Source organism: Cucumis sativus, unplaced genomic scaffold, assembly GCF_000004075.3.
Source record: "Cucumis sativus cultivar 9930 unplaced genomic scaffold, Cucumber_9930_V3 scaffold91, whole genome shotgun sequence".
Taxonomy (NCBI): Eukaryota; Viridiplantae; Streptophyta; class Magnoliopsida; order Cucurbitales; family Cucurbitaceae; genus Cucumis; species Cucumis sativus.
The window spans coordinates 103039-123368 of NW_022279580.1; the positions used below are offsets into that span (position 1 = coordinate 103039).

The 20330-nt window shown below is 33.1% G+C and overlaps 1 protein-coding gene and 1 long non-coding RNA gene across 2 annotated transcripts; both read right to left on the reverse strand.

Moving 5' to 3' along the window:
* Positions 1 to 10433: 10433 nt before the first annotated feature.
* Positions 10434 to 11780, reverse strand: LOC116406346 (uncharacterized mitochondrial protein AtMg00810-like). Its single transcript, XM_031890063.1, has one exon. It carries the CDS (start codon positions 11700 to 11702, stop codon positions 10470 to 10472), a length of 1233 nt encoding a protein of 410 aa, XP_031745923.1. The 5' UTR covers positions 11703 to 11780; the 3' UTR covers positions 10434 to 10469.
* Positions 11781 to 17706: 5926 nt separating this feature from the next.
* LOC116406345 lies at positions 17707 to 19734 on the reverse strand. Its single transcript, XR_004219369.1, has 2 exons — positions 19161 to 19734; positions 17707 to 19081 (listed from the first exon to the last, which is right to left on the reverse strand). It is a non-coding gene; the product is annotated as an uncharacterized LOC116406345 (long non-coding RNA).
* Between the last annotated feature and the right edge of the window lie 596 nt (positions 19735 to 20330).

Genomic DNA, 20330 nt, shown 5'->3' on the forward strand with positions numbered 1-20330 from the left:
ACTTGACACGTAAAAGGTGTCATGTATATAACCTCACTCGACACGTAAAAGGTGTCATGTATATAACCTCACTTGACACATAAAAGGTGTCATGTATATAACCTCACTTGACACATAATAAGCGTCAAGTGTGATAGATTACTTGACGTTAATACAATGTCAAGTAACTGTATACTTGACGATTTTCTAGTGTATAGTAATGTGACTATACTTAACAGTCCATTACTTGACGCTTTTAAAAACGTCAAGTAAGCCAATTTTGGTAGTAGTGATTTCAAATTGAGAATATAAATTTTCAAATTGATAATAAATATAAACACTATGTGATCATGACGTGGTCGCGAGACTAACTTCAGAATTTGCAGTTTCAAGAAGTTATCTAAAGAGATACAAATTTAAGCTTTTACCTTAGTTTATTTACAATTTTCCCTAATTGTTTTCCATTTTCAAAATTCTATATATTTCTTGTCTTTTATTTACACTTAAGACCTAAATGTTTTGCTTATTGAATTTTTTTCTTTGATGGTTTTTGTGATATATTGATGGTTCTTTGTAGGAAAAACATCACCCTCATAGTTTTACTTTTATAGGAATGGTTCCTTAGATTCTTGTCAACATGTTTATGTATGCTTCCTTGATAGTGACTTCTAGATTCTTCCTTTGTAGTTAGCTCAACAGGAAGGGATTTCTTCAAAACAATTACTAGCTAGATGCAACTAGAGTGGCTAAAAGCTGAGATTCTCGAGATACTTTTAGCTACTGTAGTTGTCAATCTAGCTGGAACAAAGGATTTGGATATATATATTTTCAAAACTAATTTCACTTCAGGTTTTTTATTGTTTATTTGTCATGAGATTATTGGTGTTCTATTTTTCAATGTTTGTCTGTTTTGTAGGTTTAATCATGATCTAAGGTCAGTTGCCAATATTATACAAACTTAACATATATGGTTCATATGTTTAACTGATCTTAAGCAAAATATTATTTTCTTTTTTCTTTATTTCTTGGTGACAGGTGTTTGCTATCATTTGTGATTGTGTATTCTACCATGGTGGTGACTCCTGAAGAATATCTTTCGTTTGACTCCATAGTAAGTAACTATAATTTTGCTGGCACATCATGCCAAATATTTTCATTCATGCATCCTATCTTCTTTATGATTTTTAGGTTGAATTATAACATTTGTATAACGTGAAACAATTTATCTTGTAGGAACTAGCTAAACATGAAAAAGTTTGGGGATATTGCATTCAGGGACAAGGATTATAAAAATGGTCATAATTGAGTACTACTCAAAGGTGCTTTCTACGCTCTTAACTTCATAGCTTTGATATATTGTTACAATATGGATAACATAACGACTAATTCTCAAAGTCGTTGAAATTCAGGATTTTGTTTTTTGTTCATGTCAATGCATGGTTAACATTATGACCATTTTTGAAACTGCATCTAATATCAATGATGTCAGTTCCTTCTGGTAACTTCAACCCAACTAGTATCACAATGTAAAATTGGGTTTTTTACCTCCCACTTGTTCTTCCTGTGAAATCATGCTCATAAAAGTTACTCATTTGTTTACTTTCTCATGGGTATCGCTATAAAAAGAAGATTTTTCAGAAGGTAAGCACTTTGTTTGCCTTTGGGCCTGTATAATCGATGATGATGTTTTCGATTGTAGTATTGCCCATTAAAAGTCACATAGATAAAAGTCACGATTACAACTTAAAACATGGGTAGAGTTGTCAAATGAACTATAATCACTAGAAGAAAATTTGTCTACTATGACAGTTATATATCTCACAAAATGAATGGGAAAATAAAAAACTATCACAAAATAGAAAATTTCACGTTTTGGCGGGAAAAGAATGATTTTTTCGGAAAACACTTGCCGCGAGTTATTTAATGTCATAGAATGTTACCATTAAAAAATTTATTATTTTATATTTAAAAAATTAAAATTACATATTTGTATTTTAAAAAAAAACACAATTTCCCCTTCTAATTTTTCCCCAAAATTTTTCCCCAATTTCTTCCTCCTATCCGCGCGCATTCTCCCTTAAATTTCCCTCATTCCTTTCGTCCGCGTTTCTCCCCATTCCAGCCATCTTAAGTCCCGCCGCCACCACTGCCCCCTCCTGCCCGTCCGTCCAAATCTCCTCCTCCTCGCCACCACCACCCCGTCGCCACCACCCCCGTCTTCTCCAAACCTCTGCCATCAACCTGAAGCTTCAAATTGTGGACGTCGGTCGTCACCCCTCCGCCGGTAAGCTTCTCTTCCTTATCCCCCTCTCTCTCTCTCTATGAAGTTCTTCTTTGTCTCCATGGGATTGTTTTGTGAGTTTCAGTTTTTCCCAATTTCAGTCATTAATCGTTGAATTTTCATTATATGACCTTAATTCGTTCTTGCAACTACATGAGATTATTTTGTGAGTTTGAGTTATGCCTAATTTCTGTTTTCTAATTGTTGATTTCTCTTGAATTTTAATTTCTGGCAGTGTACTGTGGTACAATCTAAAATTGGTCTAATTACTTGTACAATGTAAACCAAACTACTTATACAAACCTACCCTAATCAACTAACTAAAGACAAACTATTGTTATAATTAATTGTCAACTAATTCCCTTCATTATTCATCATGTCTGTAAAGGAAATTGTCCTTCAATTGAGTGTAAAACTTGAAATAACAAAGGTTCTAGGCTAATTGGGGGTTGTTGAACCCAGTCCAGAAGTTTCCTTCAAGATGGTTCCATCACTAAGGTGGTAATGAGACAACCTTTCAAATTAATGTAACAAATTCCATTAGTTTTCATCATGCCATTCGAATGGTTCGTTTAATAGGGACCAAAGTCTTTAAAACTGTCAAAGTCGACAAAATCCAATAGGGGAGGTCTGAATTGACTCAAGTCTTAGGAGAATGTTTCATGGTATTTGAGTGTTAATAGGTGGATTTGTTTCTCTAAATCTTAAGTATAATGTTTCTTTCTCAATGATTGTTTACGAGGAACATTTGATTGTGGGCATTTCTTTTCATAAGTATTTGCCAAGACATCATCCATACAGATACAAAAAAAATAATTTAATGGGAAGCAAGAGCATGGAAATTCCTCCACAACCCTTGTCGGGGGAGGCCATGTACCTTAAGATGAAAGACATGATATTTTCATGTGGGAAGAAGTGTGGGAAGACCGTGCATAATGAAGGTGGCAATGACTATTGGAAAAGAATACCTGATTTTTTTCAACTACCATATTGGAAACACTTGCATGTTTGACACTGTTTAGACATAATGCATATTGAAAAATATGTATGCATGAACATAGTGGGCACCTTACTTGATATACCAGGAAAAAGTAAGGATGGGATGACTACTAGACTTGACTTGGTTGAAATGAAAATTAGACCAGAATTGGCACCAACGTTTACTGGTAATAGAACTTATATCCATGCGGCATGTTATACACTGTCAAAAGAAGAGAAGTATCGGTTTTGCAAGATTTTGTCAGAAATAAAGTTCCATAAGGTTATTCAGCAAATATTAGTAGTCGTGTCTCTTTGGATGACTTAAAACTAACCGACCTTAAGTCGCACGACTGTCATGTTTTAATGCAGCAACTGCTTCCAGTTGCAATACGTTCAGTCCTACCGAAGAATGTGAGGTACATTATTAGTAGATTGTGCTTCTTCTTCAATGCGATTTGTGCCAAAAGTTTTTCTGTCTCAGATCTTGATGCATTGCAAGAAGATATAGTTCTGACTTTATGCAATCTTGAGAAGTATTTCCCATCCTCGTTTTTTACAATCATGGTTCACCTTGTCGTTCATCTCGTTAGAGAAGTAAAGCTTTGTGGACCAGTATATTTGCGATGGATGTACCCATTTGAACGATGCATGAAAGTGTTGAAAATTTATGTTAGCAGTAGAGCTCGACCAGAAGGATGCATTGCAAAAGCAAGCATATGCGAGGAGGCAGTTGAATTCTGTTCAGATTTTCTTTCTGGATTAGATCCTATTGGATTGGGCCACTCATTTCAAGGGCAGAAATACAAAGCGATCGACCGTTATCAGCAGGAACATACGTTCGACCTGATGTCCAACAACTCAAGCAAGCACATCTTCATGTCTTACAGAACATTGGAGAAGTGCACCCATACGTTGAGTAAGCATTCGTATGATTATATACTGCCATTAATTTACCCTCAAGGGACCACTTTAATGTATGAAACTTTTCATATGCAACATTTCAATCAATTAAAGATGGAAAATCGCAGAAGAACCAAAAATGAACAGTGGCTACAAGTTGAACAATATTTAGAACGATCATTCAGTGCATGGTTTAGGGATCGGGTATGTACACAATCAAAAGTTTATTTTCGTTTAATCTAATTGTTCAATATTTAGAACGACTAATTGTTCTATTCAATAGGTGATGAGTGAACTACAAGAAGGAAAGGTTCTCTCGAACACCATACGTTGGCTTGCACATGGACCCCACCCTGCTTTAATGATGTACGACGAATACATAATTAATGGAACGTCTTACCACACAAAATCTCGTGATGACTACCGAACGGTGCAAAACAGTGGGATTATGTTAGTCGCAACAACAATGCAAGTGTCAAGTGTGAAGGACAAAAACCCGGTCGTTTGTGACATGTCTTTCTATGGCACCATTCAAGAGATTTGGGAAGTCAACTACAATATGTTTAAGGTTGTTGTTTTCAATTGCAATTGGGTTGAAAATAATGTTGGTGTTCTGAAGGACAATCTGAACTACACACTGGTAAACCTTAGTCGAATTGGCCATTCTTCAGATTCGTTCATTATTGCCACACATGGAAGACAAGTATTCTATGTCAAGATCCTGTTGATGCAAGATGGTTGGTCGAACATTCTCGGTTGGTCATTTATGCTTCTGCAAAAAATCTTGTTAGATGTATTCTAATGCTATTTAAAATATTTTTTGATTAAGAGTTAGGATTCCATACATGTGGATTATTGAAACTTGTATGGAGATGTACAAATATTATAAATTGTATTATAGTGTATATATATTAAAGTGTTGGCTATTCTTTTGTACATGGGTGTCAATATTATAAATTCAAAATTGTCATTCTCAGCTACATTATTGTCATTCAAATGGTTCGTGTAATGGTGGAGCGGCAAGGAGAACAGAAAAAAACTATAGTAAATTGAGAAATGTGCAACATAAAATAAATGACGTAATAAATGAATTTGTGACAGTTATTACTTGTTGTAAATTGGAGAACGATGACAGTTATTTAACAAAATAAATTGTCACGATTGTCCTATATGTGACAGAAATAAAATGTCGTCAATAAATAAACAATGGCAATTTTTTTTTAAAAGAACTGTCACGATTGCAATATATTTTACTACAAAAAAATGTCGTCAATAGCAAAACAATGACATTTAACGTTATCGAAAAACTGTCACGATTGCACAATCGTTGACTGGAAAAAAATGTTGTCAATAACTAAACAATGACATTTAAAAAAAAAAAAAAAACTGTCACGAATAACATATTCATGACAATTAAAAAATGTCACAATAAATGAATTCGCGACATTTATTTAATCGTCGTTAATACACGAATGATGATAGTTATTTGTTGTCATAAAATAAAATATGACAGTTATTTGAAGTCGTTGAATGTTGATTAACGACATTTATTTCATGTCATAAAATAACCTATTGCGACAGTTTTAAAAACTGTCGTCGAAGGACTTTCCATGACTCCCGCTTCTATGACTGAAAATAACTGTCGCGAAATTCGTTTATGACAGTAAATTACTGTCGTTGTAGACCACTTTTGTACTAGTGAATAAATAATATCATCCAATAGGTGTCATATATTTTTCTTCTTTTCCATTTTTCATTTGACTATACGCTAAGTATGGTTCTTTAGTAATATTATCTCATTTTCTATCTTATTTTTCAAGGTAAGTTCGCAACAAAAGGAAACAAGTAGTACATCAGGAATGCAGAAAACTGTAGAAACAAATAATATTTTCATAGATGAAGGATTACCGGTTGATTGTTTATGCTTGTATAGAAAATCATGTTATATGTATTATGATGATATTTACACTAGTTTTGATTAAGGGTTGTAATTTCATATTTGTAAATTGTTCAAACATGATTGGAAATGTATAAATATTACAAAGAAGTGTATTATAGCGTATATATATTAAAGTGTCGACCATTTGTTTCTATATGGGTGTTATGTATTATAACATTATTGTCATTCAAATGGTTCGTGTAATGGCAATGCGACAAGGAGAACAGGGAAAAGCGATAGTAGTTGAGAAATTTGCAACAGGAAAATAAATGTCATAATATATGAATTCGTTACACTCAATAATTGTCGTCAATATTAAATCAATGACATTTTTGTTATAAAAAAAAACTGTCACGATTGCCCTATATTTGACAGAAAAAAAATGTCGTCAATAGCAAAACAATGACATTTAATTTTCTAAAAAAAATATCACGATTGACATATATTTGACAGGAAAAATTGTCATAAAATACGAATTCGTGACCTTTTTAAACTATCATTGTCGCCACGTGCCCGAGACGACGCGGAGGGCCGACGTCTTCAAAAGAGCTAATTTTAAAATAAAATAGGAGTCGCCACCAATCTTTTTTACGGTGTGATTGGACACCGAAATAAAGTAAACAATTAAAAAAATGGTCTGCGAAAAAATTGAGTTGAGTCCGGGAGTCATTTGTGTGTGGGGAAGGCATTAGCACCCCACGACACTCATTTAGATAAACGGTGGCCAAATTTCAAATTTTGAATTGAAAATATTTTTTAATTTATTTTTAAACCAATGTCTTATTTCACCCCTCATTACTCCAATATTTGAAGCAATGATCTCATAAAATAAATGGAATAATATTTCATTAATTAAGACTACTTATTGAGAAAAGTTTCTCACCTTAAGAAAATGAGAAATTAGTACAATTTTTCAAAGTCGATCATGGGCTAGTCTTCGAATAAAGATTTTTTTAAAAAATATTTATAAAATTTATTTTTTCTTGGAATCAAATCTCGAACTCTCAAAGATATTGATCCCTCACCTTAAGAATTCTAGGAAATTGGACTCCCAAATTTTCTAGATTCCATCATAGGAATTTTTTTTAGCGAAATAGAAGTGAGTTATTAAAAAGTTGATTCGGGAAAACTTATGAAATATATATTTATATGTTAAACTTTTTTTAAAAAAATTAAAAAGGATAGTTTTAAAGTAAAAATTTCTAAACGGTTAAAAAAGAAAATTTAAGAAATATTTCAAAATTAGATCAATAGGAAATAATGCACAATGGAATCAAATATATCACACGACGGATTAAGCAAGTAAGATAAGATTTGATTTTTTAAAAAAATATTAGGAATCGATCTTGGACTCCCAAAGAACCGATTCCCTCACCTGAAGAATTTGAAAATAACGGACTTCCAGATATTTCTAATTTCACCGTCAGATTTTTTTAGAATGATAAAATGTAAAGATAAATACGATATAAGAAGAAAAAAAATAATTGATATAAAATGTCATGGTAACATCGCAAAGTGCAAAAAGAAATTCATAAGTTTAAAACTACGTAAGAATAATTATTATGTATGCAATAAAAATAATTTAAAAGAAATAAAAAAGAAATAGCAACGATAGATAACGAAAATGAATAAATAAATAAATAAAAATAAAGAAGAAAGAAAGAAATGAAAGAAAGAAATAAATAAATAATGAAAAAGGAAAGAAGAAATAAAGAAACAAAATAAATAAAAGGAAGAAGAATTAGAAGAGAAAGAAAAAGATTATTTAAAAAAAAGTGGTGGGGCCCAAGTTGTCTTGCTGCCACCCATAATAATAATTATTATTATTATAACAAATAAATAATAATTATATAAATAAATCAGTACTAAAAATTTTAAATATATAGAAAGCTATAGTCATAATAATAAAGTAAAACAGAAGAAAAACAGAAGTTTTTAGAAGTTAAAAACAGTAATAAAGTTAAAAAGAAGAAAAACAGAAATTTTTATAAAAAAACATTAATAACAAATAAAAATATATTAATAATAATAAATAAATGAAATTTTCGTTTTATATATATATATTTAAAGAGAATAAAATAAAGATAAAAAAAGTCTGTCTTTTTCTTTTTCTCTATTTTTTGGGAGAAGAAAAAGATTAAGATTTTTTTTCTAAAAAAAATAATAACAATGAAAGTAAAAGAAACCAAGAATAAATAAATAAAAATATCCACCTTTTGCAAAAGTTTTTTTTTCTTTCAAATGGTAGAGATTTTCTAAAAAAATTTCTCTAACACTTTCTCGGTGACCTTTTGTAACAAAATTTTCTCCTCAAAAAACTTTTCTCTCTTCTCAAATGACAAAGGCCCCTATTTATAGATGGAGTGTACTACAAATTAAGAAAAACTAATAAGAATAAAATCAAATTTTGATATTATATTAATAAAACAAATTTTTATTTTTCTAAAATAAATTAAATGAGATATTTTGAAATTTGTGAAAAGTAAATTAATACATCAAATAAGTATTGAAATACGTTTATTTAAAATTGATTTTCATTTTTTCATAAAATGATTTAAATAAGTCAAAATTGATATTAGAATATTTTTTAAAACAAATTCATTTATTTTTTTTCCTAAAATAGTACAAATAAGGTAAATGTGATATTAAATACTTTATTTAAAATAAATTGATTTATTTTTATTTCTTAAAATAAAAAAAATGAGATGTTATAAGATATTATGTTATTACCTTTTTTTTCAATAAATAAATAAATAAAAGTTTAGCAATTATTACTAATATTATTTTTAAAAAAAAATATTGGTGAGGTAAAAATAGGTGGCTACAGTCTTCAATTTCGAAAAGATGACATTTATTTTTAAAAGAACTGTCAGGATTGACATATCCTTGACAATTCAAAAATGTCATAATAAACAAATTTGCGACATTTGTTTAATTGTCATTAATAGGCAAATGATGACAATTATTTATTGTCATAAAATAGTAATTAACGACATTTATTTTCTGTCATGAAAAAACTTATTGCGACAGTTTTTGAAAACTGTCATGTAAAGACTTTTCATGACTTTCCAATACTATGACTGTAAATAACTGTCACGGATTTTATTCGTGACAGAAAATAACTGTCGTCATATACCATTTTTGTTGTAGAGATATAATAGACATGGATGGATATCTATTAGAGTCTAACCATGTCTATCATTGATTGACCTTAAAATTTTGTTATACTTATAAATATTATTTCAATTTACCAAATACAAGTTTGGAAGGGAAAAAATTCTTCTTTTTCCCTTAATAAAATACATAGAAAAAGACTCACTTTTTCTCTCATCACTCTCTGAGTTCTCTATCTTTCTCTCGAGCTCTCTTGTCATTTCTTAAAACTTTTAGTCGTATTTTTTTATTATCATTGTTATAGATAATTTTCTTAGTTTTTACCGTTCTCTAAACTTTTAGTCGTATTTTTATTATTGTTATTGTTATAGATAACTTTCTTAGTTTTTGATGTTACCTATTTAAAATGTTTAAATCTTAAAAGCTTCATATTCCTAAGGTCATTTTTAGCAAAGAGATCTTGAGAGAGAAGAAATTAAAATCTAAAAACCACTAAGCCCATTTTTTATTTTTCATATTCCTCATTTGTCCAAAGTCAATGTTTTAAAAAACAATATTGATTTTTCTTTTTAATTTGCCAACAAATTTCGCCTCATCAAATACTACATTTAATAACATTTTAAAATTTAAAATTCACTGTACCCATACAATAAAAATACAAAAAATATATATTATTTCAGAATTCTGACTAGGTAAATTAAATACTTTGAAAAGATATTTTTTTAAATAGAAATTATCTACTGAATACATATTTGTTAATTCATTCCATCTCAAACGAAAAACAAAAGTCTTGTTTTATGGTTAATTTTTATAAATATAATAAATCAAATAAAATGTTTATGGCCCACGTAACAAAATAGAATAGTCCATGAAACTCGTTATTTTTTTAGGATAATTGTAATAGATGACCATTTGAGAAATAATAATTAAGGATATAGTAACATTAAAAAAAATGCAAATATAGCAAAGTTATCGCTGATAGACTCATATGATTTATTAGTGATAGACCAATATTTACAACATGGTCTATCGGTGATTAACAGAAGAAGCAGAATTTGGGAGAAAAGATTTACTGACTGCAGTAAATTCTTTATTTCTGTATGTCAAAGATATTTACATCAACCAAGCTTGGTATTTATAGATGCTTGGCAGCAACTGATAACTGTCTAATAGATTAACTAATACAACTAATACAACAGAAAATAACATATTAACTAATACAACTAATACAACAGAAAATAACAGTCTAACTACTTTTATTGTTAATACTCCCCCTCAAGTTGGACGATGAATGTCTTTCATTCCCAACTTGGATATATGTCTGTTTAAGGTAGATGAAGGTAGTGCTTTAGTGAACATATCAGCTAGTTGTAGGCTAGTGTTGATAGGTAAAACCTTTAGAAATCCTTCAATTATTTTGTCTCGAACAAAATGACAATCAATTTCTATGTGTTTTGTCCGTTCATGAAATGTCGGATTCGAAGCAATAGCAATGGCTGCTTGATTATCACAGAAAACAGTGGTTGGCATCAAGGTCTTTATTTTAAAATCAGTAAGGAGCTGTGTGATCCATACTAGCTCACTGGTGACTGATGTTAAGGCTCTATATTCAGCTTCTGCAGAGGACCTTGAGACGGTTGGTTGTTTCTTAGATTTCCAGGAGATGATGGAATCCCCTAGGAAGATGCAGAACCCTGTGACCGATCTTCTAGTGTCAAGGCACGATCCCCAATCAGCATCAACGAAGGCTTTTAAGTGAAACGAATCAATAGGTTTTATTAAAACACCTTGTCCTGGGGAACCTTTGAGGTACTTCAATAGGTGATGAGCAGCATCTAGGTGATGTTTAGTAGGTTTATGCAGAAATTGGCTTAAGCGGTGAACAGAGAAGCAAATATCAGGTCTGGATATTTGTAAGTATATCAGTCTGCCAATTAATCTTCTATAGCAAGTGGCGTCTTCCTCAGTCAGTTGTTCTCCTTCAGATTTACATAGCTTCAGATTAGGATCCATAGGTGCTACAACTGATTTAGAATCAAGAAAACCAGTATCTTCTAGGATTTGAAGACAATATTTTCTTTGGGAGAGCATAAGTCCTCGTTCAGATCTTGATAATTCTAGACCCAAGAAGTATCTTGCTTGTCCTAGGTCCTTTAATTTGAAGTGTGCCTTCAAAGAATCTTTGACTGAGTTGATATTCGAAGGAGATGGTCCTGTTAGTAATATGTCATCAACATATACTAATAATGCTACAAAGGTGCTTCCATTCCCCTTAGTAAATAAGGAGTAATCAGCCTTGGATTGGATGAAACCATGTGAGGATATTGTTGCTGCAAATTTTAGGAACCATTGCCTTGATGCTTGTTTAAGACCGTAAATGGACTTATTTAGTTTACAAGCCAATTTCTCTCCTTTGTCTGGTACTTGAGAGACTTGATAACCCAATGGTAGGGTCATGTGCACTTCTTCAAATAAGTCTCCATTGAGGAAGGCATTATTTATGTCCATTTGGCTAATGGACCAATTATAGGATGTGGCAAGAGCTAAGAATATCTTCACAGTGCTTATTTTCGCCACTGGTGAAAAGGTATCAAAAAATCAATTCCCTCTTGTTGGTTATAGCCCTTTGCTACAAGTCTTGCCTTGTATCTATCAATGGTACCATCCGGTTTGCACTTTACTTTGTACACCCATTTGCTGCCAACGGTGTGATGATCCTTTGGAATGGATACAATTGTCCATGTATTGGTTCTTTCCATGGCTTCTATTTCCTCAGCCATAGCTTTTCTCCAAGTCTGATGTTTCACGGCTTGGTGATAATATGTGGGTTCATAGATGGAGGTAACATTGAACATATAGTTCTTATGGTGTTGGGAATAGGCATTATAGGAGAGGTATTGGTTAAGGGGAAAGGGAGTTGAATTTTGGGAGGTGAGGTTGCAATGGAAGTCTTTTAGGTAAGATGGTGGGTGGTGTGGTCGGGAGGATTTTCTGGTCATGATGGGAATTGGTTCTTGGTCAGTGTTACTGGTTTCTTCTGAGTTACTGATATGTGGATTTTGATCATCAACATCGTGGCTGTCTTCAGGGCTATCCTCTGTCGTAGGTCTTGCATCAATACTATCTTCCTTTTCTAGGCAATCAAATAGAGGGCATGGTATGACGAATTGCTCAAGGAAGTCATGGGAGATCGGAATGTCCTTTTCTTTGATAGAATGAAAGGGAAATAGTTCTTCAAAGAATAGGACATCCCTAGATATAAAGAACTTTCTCTTGGCTATGTCATATAATCTGTATCCTTTGATGCCTGGTGGGAACCCCATAAAAACACAAGGTTGTGCTCTAGGATCAAACTTAGATCTGTTTACTGAGGGGGTAGAGGCATAGGCAAGACACCCGAAGGTCTTAATGATGTTGTAATCTGCTTTCTTCTTGAATAGAGCAGCAAAGGGAGTGTTATTTGATAGTAATACCATAGGCGTTCTGTTGATCAAGTATGCAGCACTCAGAACACATTCTCCCCAAAAGATAAGAGGAACCTTTGATTGGAACATCAATGCTCTTGCTACGTTAAGAAGGTGTTGGTGTTTTCTTTCCACTACTGAATTTTGTTGAGAAGTGTAAGCACACGAGAATTGATGAGTTGTTCCAGATTTGGCAAAAAGATCCCTGAAATTCAACTCAGGAGCATTGTCAGATCGAAAGACATTGATGACTTTTGAAAATTGGGTTTCAATTAACTTGAAAAATCTAGGTATAACTTGTAGGATATCACTCTTATGTTTCAAAAGATATACCCAAGTGTATCTAGATTTATCATCTACAATGGTGGCAAAATATGAATGACCAGCATGTGTTGGGGTTTTGAAAGGACCCCATATGTCACAATGTATAAGATCAAATATATTTTCAGCAATGTTATTCAATATAGGAAAAGAGAGACGTCTTTGTTTAGCTAAGGGACAAATATGGCAGACTTCTTTACAATTTGGAAAGTCAGAAATTTCTATCATCTTAGCTAACTCCTTTATTCTGCTGATAGAGGGATGTCCCATCCGTTTATGCCACATAGAGGCCGAGACTTTACACATTAGTGCAGTGTGCTGAATGCAATTAACTCTTTCATTTTTCATTCTGAGTAGGTAGAGCCCATTAGTTAATTCAGCCTTCCCAATCGTTTTCAAAAGCCACTTGTCCTGAATAAGACAATTAGAATCAACAAATGATATGGCAAATTTGTCATCCTTGAGGAGAGTACTTACTGACAGCAAGTTATACTTGAAGTCAGGAATATAAAGTACATCTTTCAGGACTAGATCATTTGATATGAAAACATCTCCTATATGCTCAACCTTTAGACGAGTCTTAGTGGGCAAAATAACAAACATATTCTGGGCGCTATAGAGATTTGTAAACATAAACTTGTCATGGCAAATATGTGAGGAAGCACCAGAGTCAATGATCCATGTTAAGGGATCATTGAGTGAGTTAGAGAGGCAAGTACCTACTACGTGTGTAGTCTCATTTTTGAAATTCTCACCATTTTGAGGTGTGTTGAGATGAGTTTGAAGCATGCCCAGAAGCTGCGTATATTGATCACTGTTGAGACTAGCAAAAAAGGCAGATTGATTCCTCTTAGAAACTTCTGTCACTTTGTCATTTCCATCTTGGATTGTGTTGTCTTGTCTTTGATGGACAAAATTATTGCTGTTGGCAAGTCTATGTCCGAGTGGGTAGCCATGTAACTTGTAGCATTTGTCAGCAGTGTGTCCTTTATAGCCACAGTTGGAGCATACAGGTCTTGTATCTTTCTTCTTGGATTTATTAGAAGAAAATCTTCTTTCAGAGTTAGCCATCAATGTGATGCTCTCAATGGAGGGTGAAGATCCAATGGATCTTTGTCTTTCTTCTTGGATGATTAGAGAAAAGACTCTATTTATGGGAGGTAAAGGATCAATCAACAAAATTTGGGCTCTAATTTGCGAATAGGATTCATTTAATCCCATGAGAAAGATCATTACGAATTCTGCATTCAAGAAATCGATCATCTTCTTTGATCCTTCACAAGTGCATTCATCCATGGGACGATATTCCACAAGTTCCTGCCATATAGTGGTGATTTTTGCATAGTATATTTCAACTTATAAACTTCCTTGTGTAGTGGTTACTAGGTCCTTTCGTAACTGGTATATGTGAGGTCCATTGGACTGTTTGTACCTTTCTTTCAATTCATCCCATATTTCCTTTACGTTTCCATTATAAACGAGGCTTGCTGCTATCTCTTTTGAAATAGAGTTGATAATCCAAGAAGCTATCACATCATTGTTGCATTTCCAAGCGGATAATAGATTCTTCTGAAGGTTTCTTGATCAGGTCGGTGATGAACCCAACTTTGTTCTTTCCAGATAAGGCCAGCATCATTGCTCTACTCCATGATGAGTAGTTGTTCGATCCTGCCAATGGTGTAGAAACAAGGTTGGTGGTTGGAGTGATGGAATGATGAAGCATGAAGGGATTTAGTTGGGCGTCAAGATCAGAAGAGGTAATCGGAACTGAGTAGTTGGAGCTGCCGGACGTCGAACTCTCAGGTGTCGTCATTACTGTAGACTGCACGAGGGTAAAGGACGTTCGGGTTTTATTCTGCAACTCTTCTTTGCGAAAATAGCTCTGATACCATAACAGAATAAGCAGAATTTGGGAGAAAAGATTTACTGACTGCAGTAAATTCTTTATTTCTGTATGTCAAAGATATTTACATCAACCAAGCTTGGTATTTATAGTTGCTTGGCAGCAACTGATAACTGTCTATCAGATTAACTAATACAACTAATACAACAGAAAATAACAGATTAACTAATACAACAGAAAATAACATATTAACTAATACAACTAATACAACAGAAAATAACAGATTAACTAATACAACAGAAAATAACAGTCTAACTACTTTTATTGTTAATAGTGATAGACTTATATCATTGATAGAATTTGACAAATTTTGCTATATTTGTAAATTTTTTATAATGTTGTTATATACTTAATTATTTTGAATCTAATTACTAAATTTGCAACTATCCATTTTAAAAAAATTATTTCATGTTTGTCCTTTCATTTCATAGTCTTTCTTCTCTTCTTGTTCTATCTTTTTTTTTCTTCTTTCCATCGTCTTTTTTTTCTTTTTTTTTCTTTCCATGTCTTTTTCTCTTTTTTTGCGGTTTTTTTTTTCAAACTGTATTTGGTTCAAGATTGAGTACCAAATATAAAAAATCTATTTTTTAATTTTTTCAAATTATTATTTGGTTATTCCAAATAAAAAAGATCGTGAAAAAAAAATCGTTGGGCTATTGGATAGCCAAATCTAAACTATGTGTACCAAAAAAATCAAAGTGTGGGGCAGGGTGTGACAATATATGGCATGTCACAGGTCCTTCTTGTCGCTCACCAGCTTACCATTTCCTCTACCTTTGTCTGAAATATTAAACATAGAAAAATGGTGAGTATAAACATATATCCAGTAAGAGACTCACTACTAGCACTGCTAGATGATCTATTAACTTTCCATTATTAGGTATTGGTACTATCGTGTGATCGATGGAATACACGCAATTTAGTGATCTCGTAGGAACACTCATTAGTCTGGTGATCCCGAAGAAACAATCATGATATCGGGTCGTGAAGTAATCCCGTTGGACCACTCATAAAACATGACATGACAAACTGATGGTTTCGTCAAACGCACACAGTCAGAGATCTATGAAAGAAGATGATCCCGAGGGACACTATTCATGTAGGTACACATCCTAATAGCCAAAATTAACAATCACCACAATCCAAAAAGCATGTAACAATCAACATTAACAAACTATGAATCATCAGTCATAACAGTTCATAATCATGTAACTCATAAAGCATGCATAATCATCATATAACATCAGACAACACCTCAATATGCATTTTAGCTACCATCAATGCATGATTGGTAAATACATGTAGCCTCTTAAATTTACATTCGAAGGTCTAGTAACAGAATCTCTTACTTGAGAGATTAGCAAAAAAAAAAAAATGTTTCTTTGCTGACAATAAAAAAATTTCAAATAACATGTTCCTAAACAGTAAATAAATTTTCAATAATTTTTAATTAATAAAATTAAAAATGGCCAACATCCAAAAATTCTTCCAAATTAACTTATCAAGGTTGAAACCAATTCAACATTTTGTGGGAAAATTTCTCAAATTAACCTAAACATAAGGAAAATAATTAATAATTTTACTTAATAAAATTATTAATTATGTCCAAAGCGTAATCTAACCATCAATTGGGAATCCAGTAGAAGAACCTTACCTTAGGTTATGCTAAATTTCTTGCTGCAAATGAAATCACAATTCCACTGGTACAAAATTAACAATTTTTGCCATCAAATTATTAATTTAATTACCTTAGCCTTCCAAACTTGAGATTGAAAAAGTCTCTCATCCTTGATGGAAAAACTCACCAATTAAATCCTCAAGCTTTGCCAATGAGACATTTTAAAGCATGTAGCCAAAATCAATTTTAATAATAAACTTAATTTAGTGTCTTAAGTAATCTTTAATAGGTATTAAAATCTCACAATAAAGACCTAAAACACTCACCTAAACTCACCAAACCAAGACCGATAAAGACTGGTGAGTGGCGGCGGAAGCCGCAGTAAGACTATCTTATTGAACCTTTTGTTTTCCTTTTCTTTTCAATTTACGCATTCCAAAATTCATATCCCCAACACTCTCCTACAACCTGATAATACCATTCTCACTTGTCTTACTTATCTTAAAGGTTTACGAGAGTGAATCTTTTCAGCATGCTTGGTCAAAAAAAACTTTCAAGAGGTCACCCAACTTAGAATTGCTTCGAGCTAAGCATGCTTATGCAATACCAAAAAAAATTAAGGTAATTTTAAATTTAATTGTCTTAGTTTAATTTAATTATGTTGAAATTATTTGGATGTTATTTTAATTAATTGTTAAGAATTATTTGATTTTGTGAAAATTAGGAGCAATTAAATATTTATTAGAGGAATATTTAATTAATGATTGAAGTGGGAATTTTATTTTGGTGTTGTTAAAGATTTGAAGATGATTGAATGGTACTGTGAGATTAGAGAATTTGGTTAATTATATATGTATATATATAATTAGTTACGGAAGAGAAAGATAATTATATTATCATATTAAGGATAATATAATGGGATAATTGAAAATTGGATTCAAAATAATTAAGTATATATCAACATTTAAATTTTTTTGTAAATATAGCAAAATTTGTCAAACTGTATCAATGATAGAAGTCTATCACCGATAAACCATGTTGTAAATATTAATGATAGTTTTGCTATATTTGTATTTTTTTTTAAATATTGTTATATCCTTAATTATTATTCCTCAAATGGTCATCTATTACAATTACTCTAATATAATTAGTAAGACATTGTATTATCAATTTTGGAGAAGATAAAAAAAAAGATTTGCTAGGAAATTGAATGAAGAGAGATTTTTGTTATTTTGGAAAAGAAAATAATAATAATAATATGAATATATACTCCTCAATATGTGTGAACAACACTACTCATCATCCTCTTCCTCCAAAAAAATCCTAGAGTCATCGCCCATCACAATCTTGTCTGATCGCCAATCATCTCCGTTTCTTCAATGTTTATGCCAACGTCCACCATCTCCGACCACCTCCTTTTTGTGCACCCCTCACGATCAAGCAGCCACTGTTGCGATCATTGTGCCTCATCTTCGTTCGCGCGTCTTCTCCACCGCATTTTCGTCTTGTAACGACCCAACTTTTCTAACTAAGTCGAAGTCATTAATTTTTGACAAAAGACCTTGATTGATACAAAATGAAATATAAGACTTTTGAAAATATACAATCGAGGAAAAACAAATTTAAGTCGGACCCGATTTCAAATATTTTAAAACTTTAAAAGTACTTTTTACCAAAATAATAGTTCGTAAGCTTAGTTCCATCACAATGTTTTAAAGATAAAAAACATAAAGCGGAAGCAAAAATAACATATTCCCTATGGCAATCACCGGCCCTTCGTCAGTTTGTCACCCTCAACCTTTGCCTGAAAAAGTTAAACATAAAAGGGTGAGTATAAATATACTGAGTAGGAGACCAACTACGGGTCCCGTTAAGGGCCCCGTTAAGGGCAAAATAAACTCTTAACTTCGTTCACAGAAACAGTCTCATCACATAAACTCCTCATTTAACCCCAAACAATCGTCTTACTCTAGTTTAGCCCAAAGTCAGTCAAAAACATATCATCAATACATCAGTTAACAAACTAAATAATCATAACCTCCTCCTCAGTCTACAAGGGCACGACCATGACGTCTCTTCCGTTAACAAGCACACAACCATAACATGAGTAGATCATACATTCAGTCTAAACAACAATCAATCTACTAATTAACACTTTATATAGCAACATCTACGAGATTCAGTCGTTTCCACGTCCTTATGAGTCACAACATACACTCAACCACAAGTCCACATCAATCCATGCACATATATATAAATTTCTCACCGTCAAACACAGCAAACATTAAACATTAGGTCCACATCCAAACATACATCATGAGCGTCATCCCTAAAAGATATAATATTACGGTCCATACCATCAATACATCTTAATTTTTATTATATTATTGAGTCCGGTAGAAAATCTCTTACCTCAAGGTTTCTCAATTTCTCGAACAAACTATATCCAATGAAAGATACCAAGTATTGGCGAGTTCATACCAATTATTGGCGAGCCGAACTCCAAAATTCACAATTTTGGTTATGAACACGAGGGAATGTCACTTCCAACATAACAAAACAGCGGCAGCGGCGATCGAACCTAAATGACAAAGATCGTACAAATAGATTATAGATTAGAGTGTACTGCGACTGGAAGAAGAAGTACGATGCTGACTTACTGTCGGCCGACGAACAGACGCGACGGTGCAAATGGTTGACGAAAGCAGAACAAAACCCTAAATTGGAATATGGAAAGTCGTGGTGGTGTGGAACGGTTGCGGACGTCACGGCGGCACAAAACGTGGGGCAGAAGACTTGTGCAAGCTGAGCAATGCAGATTTCTGAGCAGTGCGACTAGCAGAAGATGACGGACAGTGTGACGAAGTGGCTCGAGCGGTTGCAGATCTGGACAGCAAGGAGGCACAGACGAACCGCGACGAGTAGTTGGGGGTGTGGGTAACAGCGGCGCCAAAAAAATGAAGGAGAAGGGAGAGGGGAGATGGTCGGCGGCTGAAGGATGCAGTGGGATGCAGCACGAACAGAAACAGTACGCGGCGGCTTTGTAACCTGGACGGACGACGACTTCAGGCGAATAGTGCAGCGGCGACGACGGGATGAGGAGATTTGGGCAGTGATGGTGGTTGGCGGACGAGCGAAAAGGAGAGGGGAGATGTGCGGCGGCTGGGTAGGGAGAGAAAAAGGAGAAGATGAAGAAGAAAAGGGGGATCGCGCGCGGGTGAAGAAGAAAAAGGAAATTGTTTTTCTTTTATTTTCTTTTATTTTTGTTTTTTTTAAAAAACAAATATATATGTATATTATTATTATTATTTCTTTTTTTTTTTCTTCCACCCCAAGTACAGTAAAATAACACCCAAATTTTTAAATCATTAAATAACAAGGCAAATTAATTACAATAATAATAAAAAAAATCCCTTAGAGCTCGGGGTGTTACACGTCTCCTCCTTCATTTGTCGGCTCTATCTCTATCTCACGTAAATCCAAATGGTCATCGTTCACCGACCGTCTTCTGATCTCTGTTTTGTCTTCGCACTCGCCGGTCAAAAACCCCAAGTTGAATCGTGTCCCTTTCGAGCCGATCTGTCTCCTTGCCGAGCCAATCCTCCAAAATTCTAAGTCGCGTCCGAGTTGTTATGTCTTAGTCAAGTTGAGCCTCATGTGAGCCAAGTTGTTGCAGTTCTTTCCTTTAGCCATTTAAGCCATTTGGTTGGTTCTTGGTGAGTACTTGGTTGGGTTTGGTATGCTCAAATAAATACCTTTTGGATCTTAAATAATTTAAAGTGTGGAATTAAGTTTGATTTTTGTTCTTTGAAGGTTTTTGGCAAAATTCA